The sequence below is a fragment of the Pholis gunnellus genome (assembly GCF_910591455.1).
Source record: "Pholis gunnellus genome assembly, chromosome: 8".
Classification (NCBI taxonomy): domain Eukaryota; kingdom Metazoa; phylum Chordata; class Actinopteri; order Perciformes; family Pholidae; genus Pholis; species Pholis gunnellus.
Window position 1 is genome coordinate 16,634,524 of NC_136534.1, and position 13,344 is coordinate 16,647,867.

Consider the following 13,344-nt stretch of genomic DNA (forward strand, 5'->3'; position numbering starts at 1 on the left):
GAAATTGTAATTCCACACCGTTTGGCCACTATATAATATTTGCTTCAAAGCCCTGTGTGCAGCATCCTCGAGTGCATGCTTTCATATACGTATGTAGGCTACACCTACAACCATACACGTGTTTCATTAAATGCATGTTCATTTTACTATTCAGTACCTGCCTGCTGGCGCCCAGCCTGTTTGCATAGGCTATATACATGAGCAGCATAAGAAGTGCCAGTTTGTCTCTGCTTTTTATTGTTGGATGCTTCAAACAGAAACACACACACCAGGAGAAGTAACGCCGTGTGAAATGAAAGGCATTGTTCAATAAAGATCTCATTCTCAGATTATGACACACTCTGCAGGAGCATTTTGCCCAGCATGTAACAGGATATTACATGCACGCACACACAAACATATACACATGCGTGTGCACACACACACACACACGTACGTACAGGCTACATTTGCACAGAAGACGCTAGAGATCAGATTGATGTTATCGGGTTTAGCTGGCATTTATACCACCATTCTCTCTCTCACACTAATATCCATTTCTCTCTCCCTCCTCATGTCTTTTATCTCACAGTACTTTCTGTTTACCACCATCAGTGTGCTTCTCTTATTCTTTCTTTTTTCTTTCTTTCTCCTGCTGCTTCTTCGTCATTATCCGATTAGATCTGTCTCCTTTCTCCTCTACCGGGCCTCAATTCAATTTTGTTGTTGGGTTTCACATCCTTTCTTCCTGACTCCTCTCCTGCCTTGTTACTCAGCATTCAGCTTCTCACCTGTACCCTTCTCCTGTTGTACTTTAACACTCTCCGCCTAAAACCCCTCACTGTCTGTAAATTTGTTTTTGCTTTTTCCTTTTATGTTTTCCCTCTCTTCCGTCTCTCGGATCTTTCTTATCTGCCTTAATCTTTTTGATGTTTCTCTCCTCTTCCTCCTCTTCCTCCTCTCTTTTCATCTTTACTGTTTCTTCTAATCTGTCAGGGGACAACTCAAACCAATTGTGCTCAAACAATCGAGACTGTAGTGAATTCATTGTTAATCATCACAGATTACAACCTTATTCACTGCCATCAAAGAAAATAATTCTAGATATAGTTCATGTAGAAGAGAGAAAATTGTTGTCAGTACAAACTAAATGCTGTAACCGACATAAACGTAAAGCAAAAGTGTGTCTAATTTATATGGTCTTGTTCCAGTGAAAAATGACAGGGAGCTGACATGAGAGAACATTGCATTTCTGTGATGTACATTCGTTGTCAGCCGAGTCAAAAATGACGACAAATGATAACTTGGAACACAAAACATCTTTCTTTAGTTTACTGCATGTTTAGATTAAATCAGTGGAGCACAAAGTAACACATTGCCAATACCTCTAAATTCTTTGACAGTAAGATATTTGCTGTTAAAATACCCAAATGTTACATTTTGTCATGTTCCAACATTTTACTGGGATGGCTTCTGATTCTTACCAAATTTGATGAAGCCTGTCACGTTCTCACATACTTCTTTGAGCAAACAATCCTCCTTAAACTTGTACAATATGCAGCCGGGGTTCTGACTGTAACAAAAAGACATCATCCCTATAATTACCATCTCATCATCATATATTACCAATTTATCAGATTGTATCCGTGTATCAGTGCAGATGGGTCTGAGACCCTTTACTATATTATCTGTAAAAAGAAATATTAACATTTTGGGGATACATTACAATAATGATACATGAATTATAGATGTTTTAGTGTTTCATAATAGGAACAAATATATTCTTCCAAGTATTTAATAACTCTACATTTTGATCATCAGCCTATAGCTATTACATACGTTCATAAAACAGTGATCATTATAATTCAACTCCATTATCACAACACGACATGTAAATTGGTGACATGCTGATACTAAAGGACAAAGCTTAAAGCAAAAGATGAATGTACTTTCTCTTCCTTTACCTCTTTGGGTGAATGCCTTTGTCCTGATAATATCTCAAACCTTGACAAAAATGTACTTTTCTCAAGTGCTTGTTCAGATAGTTGGTGTTCCGGCTGGTATTTCCAGCTCTGCCGCGCAATTTGCATAAAAGCACAAGATTGGACTGCAAGTGGCCATCAGACCCCGCTGGCTCTGGCTCGGTGAAAAAGTTCTGACATTGTATTTAAAAGCAGTCTAGAATTAATAATTTGAGTTCTTACCAGAACAGTTTGTTCCTGCACACATACAGGTTCAGATGATTAAGTAGCGTGAGATTTTTTTCTTATGAGTGGTTATGTTAAGATTTCTTCAGAGAGCAATGAGTTGCACAGGTTTAACTGAACTCATGTTGTCCTCAAAGGGGAGCACACGTCAACATATGTTAACAAGTGTTGGGGAGTACATTTGTAACAGTATAGAGCTTTTTGTGGCTCCAGAGGGAGCTACATAAAGTCTGCCTCAGGTGATGTAACTTGAGTCAGCGCCGGTTGAATCGGAAAACTATAAGTTTAGAAAAAATAAATAAAGAATTGGCGGGCTGTGGAGTTAGAAGTGAGTTTACCAGACCTCCCAGACCAGCTCCTTGTCTCTGCTTGAGGCTCAAGGCTACATTAGCCGCTAATAGCATAACACACCCAAACCTCTGAACTGTCTGCACTGTGGGTAATGTGGGTGCCAGGTTTGAATATATGCTTGAAGGAAAAATAGTCCTTAAATATATATTCACAAGGGTTTTGAGACAGATAAACTTTAACCAGACAAGATACATTATCGTATTGTGGTATTTTTCTCAGGTCATATTTATTCATTTTATACTGCGTATATACACTCCCACTTTTCTCTGCATAAGATTAAACAATGAAACACTGACGGTACATCCATTGTCGTTACAGTTAATGATTGTAGTAACTTGAACAGTGTTACCATGGCAACAATACCATATTCCTGCTGGACTGTGATAAATCATTTTGTACCTTCGGAATCTATTTGACAATTTTCTTGAAAACATAATATAGGCACGAAAAATCTTCATCTTACATACATTTTAAGGAGGAAACTTGTGTGCTCTGCTGCCTGGCTCACTGGACACTAGTCAGTGAAATAAGCACTAAATAAAAGTAAAATAGATATACACATGTGCTTAACCACCGTCATGTCATTTTGTAATCATGGCTTCATCACCGCACTTGATAATGTGTTCATTTTATTTCTAAACCTTACTTTCTGTTTGCTCCTTTGTAAGATTGCTTCCCTGATTCTTTGTTACTGTGTTTAGACACCGGATGACAAATTGAGACAATTATCTTCCAGATATTATTAGAGTTGGAGATTGTTATCACCACCATGAACTCAGGAGGCTTTTTGAGAGAGCTGTGATTGACTGTCCAATCTGTGCAACCACACACCATTAGTTTGAGTTAACATTGTACCCGAGTGACTAACATTGGTCAGGAATAATGGAGTCTGAGGGTTGAAATATCATTGGTCTAAGATGAACCAAGAAAAACACTCTAAAGACAGCTGTAACGATGAACCACAGTTTCCAAGTGGCCAATTAGAAGGATACATTATAAATAGGGCCAAAACCAAGCTAAATGTTTGCTTAAAAAAACTATCTGCAGATAGCTTTCATGTGATTTGTGGAGCATCCACTCAGGCACATTCATGTGTTTGATGTTCTGTTTTGTTGAGTATGTCACTAATCTGCCATCTCACCAGTGGCCTTCTCTTTATTTCCTCACACATACACACATTTTCCACATTTCCTACAACAAGAAACTGAACGAAAAGATTCATTTTAAGCTCATAAACTTGCAAGAGATTCAGACTTGAAAGGCACAAATTGAATTGTTGTTGAATCTAATCAAATAGAAACTCTCAGAGAGTGTGTGAGGAACAGATATTTCTCCAGTCCATTAGTGCACTTTAAGCATTGGTGAACTTTGTTATTCAGTTACTTTTAAAGGATTTTAGAAGCAGTTCATTCATCAGGAAGACACCAGCTTGGCACTCACAGCCACTCCAGGCAGGCAGATGGTATTAGGAAAATAAAGTGAGCGCTGGTTTTATAAAAAAGGATTGTCTTCTTTAAAGTGAACCCGCAGTCCTGAGATGTACTTGGACAGACATTTCATGATGTCATGTTCTGCAAACTCTGCATAGTGTACATCCGCCCTGGGAACTGTAATGGAATAGAAAATGAGTGTGAGGTATAAACCACAGCATCCTCCTTAGACTGTGGACATGAAAGAAGCATTTCACCCGCTCATTTCAAAGACATGTTTTCGTATGCCATTTGTGTCTTACCAGCCTCTGGCCATTTTTAGAAACAGTTTGTTTTTCGTATTTGCACTGAATGAAGGAGATTCCTGGTCTCAAGACACCACTGGTGGAATCCTTTCTTCACTCTCTCTTAGTTGCTATTTTTAGACTTTCTAGTTGCAAGCTAGGCAACATCGCTTATGCACGAACCAAAACAGTCAACCTTTCCTCATCTCTCACACTTTCCAACACTTCCTTTTCACTTCCATGACACCCTCTCTCCGTCCTTTCCGCTGTTGTCTGCGTAGAAACGGTCCCGAGGGTGTTCCCGCAGAGCTGCAATTACAGTCGAGGAACGCGTGTTACCCTCTCTGCATACTCGCGTATATCTGGGTGCGTGAACCTCTGCTTGTGTGTGTGTTTAGCTCGTCCCAGTTATTTTCTGCCTGCTCCAGGAATTTCCATGCTGTAGGAACCCAAACATTTCCCAGAGGTGTGTGTATGTGTGTTAAAGTATGCGTGCATGCTTTTCAGTGTTCCCTCTGTCACCGTGTTCTTCAGTGATTAGAGCCGTCTCCAGCCCAGACTGAGATTTTTTTCCCCCCATGAGAAATTCCGATTTGAGGCTGATTTGCCTGCAACTAAGTCTTTTTTGAGCGCTCGACAGGGCCGTCTGGATGTGTGTATGCGCGCGATGTGTGTGTGCATGTGTGTAAAATTGTGTGCCTCTGCATGTCTCGCTTGCTCGCTTGGCAGAGACTGGCCAGCACTGTGTCTGGTTCCGTGATGAGAGGCATCTGTAATCAGGGACTTAACACGATTACCAAGGTACGATGGCCGCGGGCTCTGGAAGGGGTCGAGGCTTGGGTGGGTGGATGGAAGGAGGGCTGGAGGGGAAAGATAGCGGGGGTGACAAGTCCATCCGGCAGGTTGCAGATGTAGAAGTAGGGCACACTTGAGGTGGAGAGTCTTCTCTTAGACGTCACACCTTCACCTGTGAAAAGACCTCAGCCTATATTTGGTGCTGTCATTTTCACACATTTATACTTTTTCTTTTTTTTGCCTCCACACTCCCAGTGGCCTGCTTTTTGTTTGTCTTTTTTCCTCTTCCTGTTTTTGCCCTCCATCTGTCTTGTCCGCTTTCTGTTGCCTCTCCTTGGCCCTCTGCCCTGTGATGCCACGTTTTGTTAAAATTAAGAAAATAACAGAGGATTTACCATGATCTTGTTCATTTTCCCTGCATGTGGGCTTGTTCTTTATGTCCCAGTTTATTTAGCTTTGCTGTTCCCTGACCTTCTTCCCTTTTCTCTCATGTGTTTGAACTCCCTCACACACACACACACACACACACACACACATAGATAGACAATCCCTACCTACTTTTCCTCTTCTCATCCGCTCCACCCTCATTCCCTCCCTCTGTCCTAGTCATGTAGGGCCAGTGGCACTCACTCACTCCCATTGACAGATGACTTTCCTAATGGAATTTAATTATTTATCCCTTCCTCATGGCGATTTAGCCAGGAAAAGACCAACAGCAGGAGCGCGAGGGAGGACAGGAGGGGACGGGAGGGAGGAGGAAGGGAGAGCCGCTCATTTCCTTCAGTGGCAAGAAACTGGATCACCTCTGTTTTGATTTGGAAACATGTCATTCAGAGAGAGGAGGATGGGGAGTGAGGGAGGAAAAACAGGGAGGCGAAAAAGAGAGACAGGGCTGGATGAATGATGATGATCTGAAGTATGAATGAATATGTGTGGTGTCCTACTCTCAAGCACACACACAAACTCATTTGTATCACTTAGGAGGACACTGGCGATGAGTTGCATTCATTTCCCGGAGAGTTACCATAACTATTATCCTAAACCTAAATGTATCCATAAAACAAGTCTTAACCCTCAAATTCAGTGGCTTACCAGCATTGTGTCCCCAAATAGGACGCGAGTCCCTGCAATCTGACTGTGCGACTCGTTTATGTGCCCAAAATGTGACTCCACACACACACACACACACACACACACACACACACACACACACACACATAAACCTTTGTAAGTGTTAGACAACCTGTCTGTGCTTTCCTCTCTGTACCTCTTCACTCACTGTCACACACCTCTCCCTCTTACTCCCCAGATCTCCCTTTTCTTTCTTCTTGCCTCGTCTCTCTCACTGCGTTTCTCTCTTTTTGACTTCCCCTCTCTCTCTCTCTCTCTCTCTCTCACTGGGGATCCTAATTAAGCTTGGCTGCTCTTTGATGTTGTCGCCTTGGCAACAGTCACCATGACGAGGCTGGGTCTGCACACTCTTCCTCAAACTCACTCAGGCATACACAAATACACACAAGTACAGTACACACACGCACACACACATGCACACTCACAGAAATCATTAAAGCTTACGGGCAGCGTTTGACCCTCGGTTCAAATGACGGCTTACACAATGACTCGGGCGCGTGCGTAGGCGACATACGTGTGTGCACACATGTTGAATACGTGTGTTACAACAGCAGAACCAGGGGAAACACTCACTGCCTGCAGAGCTAAACATAATAGATGAAACATGCAGTGTGTGTATCCAAAGATGGTTGAGGAAGTGGCAGAGCTTCAGTCCACCCTTCCCTCTGACAGCGACTAGTTGGCTATGACACAGAGCGGCTGGCTGTCATGCCCGCTTGTTCTAACGTTTGACCTGTGATCGTAGTTTTTTGTTTTCCAAAATAAACGTTTTGTGTGGGCTAGAAATCCTCGAGATGAATCAAGTGGTGAAGAGCAGTTGTTAGCACCGGCTGTTTGTGGAGGCAGCAGCATCTGGTAAACTCTGCTGATTTACAGCAGGGGAGATCCTCATTCTCTCACTGTGCCCGGGCCTTTCTTCTTAGGATGTTGTGCGTCTCTTTCTCTCTTTAACCTTTATTGTCCGCCGCAAGAATCTCCACTGAAGACATTTTTATTCATAATTGAGACCGAAACATTTTATTATATTTTAATAAAAGCAATATCACGGCTAAATTGAAATCCAATCCTGTTTCCATTGTAAACCAAACAGTCAAGAATATTGTACAATCAAGTTCAAGTCTTCTTGATTTATATGAGGCGTCATGTTTTGTGTCCAGATATGAATATCTAGTGTGCAAGATCATCATTATTCTACTGCTCGAGCAAAAATACTGACATTTCTTGAAATGTACTGACTTCCTATCTTTATCTCCTCATTTCCTCTGCTCTTCATCCATCTCTTTCCACTGCCTTCTCCTCTTCCCCCCCCCCAGTTCCTGTCAACACTGTAAGGAGGATCGCCCCTGTAATGAAACCTTGCTCTTATCACTTCCCTATAACAACAGCTTTGGCAACAATTTCAAGATTAACCACAGCAATTACGAATACAAAACATTAACATACAGGGACGGAAAACTGCAATTAAAGTAACAATGTGAGACACATGCTCATGACACTGGAAGTAATAAAGTGGTCTTGTTTTTGTTGTTTTTTAAATATTGTGATTGTGATCATTAGGAGCCTGTTTTGCCGCTTCAGATGACTTTGGTTTCATTTTAGTGAGACTTGTAGGGTACATGAAAATGAGCCAAATCCCTGTGTAGAGACTGAATAGATTACTGATTAGATGGATGCTGTTTTACATCTCAGGAAAGAGACATTTACTCTAAATTGCTGCTTGTTCCTTTAATCAAAAGATCAGTCAGCTGTACTGATGAGTGGACTGTGCCAGCAGAGGATCATGATGAAAAGTTGACACAGTGGCGCATTAAAACACGTGTAACTCCTTCCCTCTTTTAACTCTCCTCATGTCCTTCCTGTCCTCGCAGCTGTTTGTCATCGATAACGGAGCCGACGACTGGCGCATCGCCATGACCATGGAGAGGGTTCTGCTGATCTCTCTGGAGCTGCTGGTGTCTGCGGTGCATCCAGTGCCAGGGGACTTCAAGTTTCAGTGGCGGGCGCGGCTGGCCTTCTCGTACGTGACGTCGCAGGCCGAGGCTGACCTGGACATGGTGTTGAGCGTGCCCATGTTCCTGCGGCTCTACCTCATCGCCAGAGTCATGCTCCTGCACAGCAAACTCTTCACAGACGCCTCCTCCAGGAGTATAGGCGCCCTAAATAAGGTCAGAAGGGTTTAGCGCTTTGCAGGTGTGTGTGTGTATGTCCACAGTGCATTTAAAAAGTGTGGTTCTCAAAGCTTTTGCGAGAGAGAGAGAGAGAGAGAGAGAGAGAGAGAGAGAGAGAGGCGAGGGGGTTGTTAGGGTATTAAGGTCAAGAGCTCTCTCCTCCGAATTAAATCTGTGTCCACCATGTCCCTTTCATTCTTGGCCTCTATCCCTCTAACAAGTCCTTCCTTCTGTCCTTTAGTCACCCCGTTTCTTTTCATCTAGCAGTTCAAATGCCCTTCCTCTCCATTGCTATCGCTGTAGATGGAGACTTAGCTGTAAGCTGTGGTGGATCTTTTTGTAATACAATGTGAGATGGGAGCATGAAATGAGAACAAGATATTGCGTACGGTTCAAATGGAGCATGAAAAGGAGTCGAATGAGATTGCAATACGAGTGCAAGCCATCCAATAAATGATTGTTGCCACTTTTGTAATGACTTAAACGACGATAAACACATTATAGTAAAATCAGGAAGAAGGGATGGAGCGTGTGGTGGCAAATTTGCAAAGCGCAAGACAGAGGAGGACGGCGGGAGAGATGCAGTCGATTTTGGATGGGTAATTTAGCAGGTTGTGAGTGTATCTGTGATGGCACTATGCTGACCCTCAGGTTACAGTGCTGTGGAGGAGGTGAAGCTGCCACTGAAGTGTGGCTCTAGCGTGACATCTCATTTATCAGCTGCTTAACCCTTCTAGACTCCACCATTGCTCTCAGATCATCCATCTGCCAGAAGTAGATGACAAATGAACCACAGATAAAAACTACATTTGAAAAAGGCCAATTACTCAAAGACACTGTATATAGCTTGACCCGAGTCAGAGGGCGAGCCCTGATCTTGACTCCAATTACAGTGGAGGTTCTCAGAGAGCTGCCGCTATCAAAAGCTACTCAGAAAACTAATTAGTAAAACACCAAGTCTGGGTGGGAAATGGTGAACAGGATGAGGATTCAGAGCTACGCAGTACTAGTCCATAAATAAATGTGAATAACATTGTCATCTATCAGCTCTGCTACACTGAGTGTGTGTCCTTGTGTGTGTGTGTGTGTGTGTTGCAGGTGCATTTTAACACACGGTTTGTAATGAAAACCCTCATGACGATCTGCCCCGGGACGGTGCTGCTGGTCTTCAGCATCTCTCTGTGGATCATCGCTGCCTGGACCGTACGAGTGTGCGAGAGGTCAGTCGCGAAGCTGGTTGGATTGGATTTGTTGTGTTTATTCATCGTGTGTGTGCATGAGACGGAGTGACAGACTGACGGGCTGTGATTGGACGAGGAATTCAACAGAGCAATTCAATTCAATTCAATTGGCAGGAAATATAATCTCGGACATGTGTGCAACATGATCCATCTTTAGACTTCAGTTTATGGGGCTTTCTTGTCAGTTGTACACTTAATTTGATCCAGGCGATGGAGTTGTTACTTCGTTTGTCCATTTTGTAATGTAATTGTGTCCTGAAAGACAACGCTTTATTTTAACCCCTGCGTTCGGCATTTATAAACAGTATGCAACGCTACATTTGTTAGCACACAATGACAGATATAAAGACATTTTTATAACTTCTCCTATTAATACCTGGTGTATAAATATATGAATGAATGATTGATAACAGAATCACAGTACAGTATAAGATATGATAAACACACATGAACAAATCCCTCCAGCATGTTATTACGTTAACATTTTAAACTATTTATACACATCTAAACAATCATTCACAGGCCAGTTTAAAACTGTTTATGAATGTGTTACAACACATTGAGCTTGAAAAGGTTCATTCAGACAAATAATCTCAAAGGAATAGTTTGATATTTTGGGGAATAAAAGCACTAGATGAGAAGATTGTTACCAATATGTCTGACTGGTAAATCTAAAGCTACAGCCAGCAGCCACTTAGCTTAGCTTAGCATAAAGACTGGAAACCGTGTTGATGAGAGGATTTCTTTAACATTTGACAGAGCCAGGCTAGCTGTTTCCATCCTTAATGCTAGTAGCTCAGCTAACCAGCTGCTGGCTGTGGCGTTATATCTAATAGATAGATGTAAGAGTGCTATCAATATTCTTATCCAAGTCCAGGCAAGAAAACCTGTAAGCTTTTTTCCGAAAAAAATGTGAACATTGTTTTAACTCAAGGTCCATTTACTACATCTTCATCAATGCATGATATTTGCTCAGTTGTCATAGAGAGTAGAAATGTATTTATAAATGAATAAATACTTCATTAATGCATTTAATGAAAACATTATAATGAACAAATACATCATATTTCATGATTACAACTGCTGTGTACATATAATTCATCATTCATTCATCATTTTGTTACATTTACATGTTACAAATTACATCACAGATGGAATAATAGTTGTTAACATACATTAAGAAATACTTACAAAACCATATGATAAAGTGTTGTTAAACGTTTAATTGTTTATTCACTGGTTATAAATGCTGAACACGGGGTTAGAAGGAAATCTTGCAGAGCAGTTTTGAAATAGCTACTGAAATAATTGCCTCACTGTTATTAAGGAACACTGTTTCCAACTGGAAATCAAATTAAAGATTAAATAAGACATTAAAGATTTATAATCAGATTTTATGAATGATGCAATATTATTGATGTAACATCAAGTGTAAAGCAAAAAGTGACCGTCCCTTTTGTGAGTTTAAACGCTTTTGGAGATAATCGTGGAAATATGGAAAGATGTCAGTTGGTTAATTAGCTTGATTAGAAGCATCGTTGCCCAGCTGCTGGAAGCCTTTGTTTGGTCTACATCCAAGTTTAATTGGCATTTCCTCTCCTCTCCAAACCCAATTATCAAAAGAAGGATCACATAAAGCACAATTAAACTGCTTCAGACATGGTGCAAATATGTGAATTCAGAGCTTAAAAAAAGAGAGCGCTCAGAGCAAATGTCTCTATTGCCAACATCCAAGGTTAAGATTTTACGTTTCTAGTTTTAGTGAAAACAACTTTGTTTCAGATCTGCACCACATGCGGTTGCTATGGCAACAGTGTTGTGCACAGGGTGCAGGAATGACGGCGGCAAGATCTGCTGTTTGTGTGTTGTGTTCAACAACAACAAAAAGGTCACGTGTTTGAGTTTTGACGCCCACATTCGCAGACAGAGATGTTGTTATTTTTATTCATTTACTTATTTTACTATTGACTGACTTTATCCTCCGAACGCGGACGGTGTTTCCTGTTTCCTTTAGGTATCATGATGCCCAGGATGTGACCAGTAACTTCCTGGGAGCCATGTGGCTCATCTCCATCACTTTCTTGTCCATCGGCTATGGAGACATTGTTCCTCACACCTACTGTGGCAAAGGAGTCTGTCTGCTCACAGGAATCATGGTCAGTACATTTCCTCTCTCCCTCTCTCTCTCTCTCTCTCTCTCTCTCTGTCTATCTGTCTCTCTCTATCTCTGTCTCTCTGTCTGTCTATCTGTCTGTCTGTCTCTGTCTGTCTGTCTCTCTCTCTCTCTCTCTGTCTCTCTGTCTCTCTCTCTGTCTATCTGTCTGTCTGTCTCTGTCTGTCTCTCTCTCTCTCTGTCTCTTCCTCTCTCTCTCTCTCTCTCTCTCTCTCTGTCTCTCTGTCTCTCTCTCTGTCTATCTGTCTGTCTGTCTCTGTCTGTCTCTCTCTCTCTCTGTCTCTTCCTCTCTCTCTCTCTCTCTCTCTGTCTCTCTGTCTCTGTCTGTCTGTCTCTCTCTCTGTCTCTTCCTCTCTCTCTCTCTCTCTCTCTCTCTCTCTCTCTCTCTCTCTCTCTCTCTCTCTCTGTCTCTCTCTCTCTGTCTCTCTCTCTGTCTCTCTCTCTGTCTCTCTCTCTGTCTGTCTGTCTCTCTGTCTCCCTGTCTCTCTCTCTCTGTCTCTCTCTCTCTCTCTGTCTCTCTCTATCTGTCTCCCTCCCTCTCTCTCTCTCTCTCTCTCTCTCTTGCTATCCTTCCCCTCGGTGCTGTCCTTGCCTCGTTCAAAGGTCAGCAGATTAGAGAGCATGCTGTCATTTGTGAGAGAAATTCTGCCATTTGTGTAATTTGGGCAATCCTCTTTGAATTAGCCCGCATCTGTGCTTCTGTGTGTTTTGGGTGTGTAGGCGCGCAAACAAGAGCATGTTAGAGGGTTGTGTGCATGTTATTCCCCTGTCTGTCCTCATTGCATAATGAAGGTCCCACCTTTCAGTGTGCCATGTCCTCCCACACTCTCTCTCGCTCTCATTTTTCTCTTCGTACCACTATAGCGCTCTCTAGTTCTGTCTCTCTCTCTTTCTATTTATCCCTCTCTCATTTCCTCTCTGTCCGTCTCTCCTTCCCTGAGGCCATGTGTTTATTTCTATCTATCGTCCATCTGTTAGTACCAGTGTATGAGCTGCCGCCTGTATCCTCTTCACAGGTGTTCTTCCCCCCTCAAACTATTCATTGATTTCTGTCTGTTTATGTTTTGTCTTACTGGTCTTTTCTCCTTCATTTATAACGTCTATTTGAAATAACCACAAGTTTTGGGGAAATTGATCCAACTGATCAACTCACTTATTAACGTTGACATAACGTTGACACTACTTGTTCTACGTCATCACTTTAACATTCACTGTTAAGGTGTTGAGGAAACAAGTGTCATTTAAAATGCAAGAAAATTCAAATTTTTTTATTAGCTCTAAAGCAAAATGTCAAGTGAATTGAAATGTCACTGTAAATGTGCAATTAAGATTGATGACTTTGCGGATTCTTTATAAGGTCAGGAAAGAAAAAATAGGGCTCAAAATATGATGATAATATGTTCCCTGGTAATATTTCTCTCATGGAACACGGTGCACATGTTTTATTTTGCCAAAGGGAGAGTACAGTGATTAATAGAAGACTGTGTGCAGCTGCGGCTCACCTGAGTTGGGTATGAGTTGGGTTTTTTAACCTAATTGTGTAGCAATAATACTTTTCTGAATCATGCAATGCATTAAGCACAAC

The 13,344-nt window shown here is 41.9% G+C and overlaps 1 protein-coding gene across 1 annotated transcript in view; it reads left to right on the plus strand.

The window, feature by feature from the left end:
- Positions 1-13,344, plus strand: part of kcnn3 (potassium intermediate/small conductance calcium-activated channel, subfamily N, member 3) — a gene marked incomplete at both ends in the record, with an annotated part of 39,126 nt that overhangs the window by 13,334 nt on the left and 12,448 nt on the right. The window contains 3 exons of the mRNA XM_079163920.1: positions 8,046-8,342; positions 9,444-9,565; positions 11,601-11,742. Coding sequence (XP_079020046.1) covers positions 8,046-8,342; positions 9,444-9,565; positions 11,601-11,742 — 561 coding nt within the window. The remainder of the gene's footprint in view (positions 1-8,045; positions 8,343-9,443; positions 9,566-11,600; positions 11,743-13,344) is intronic.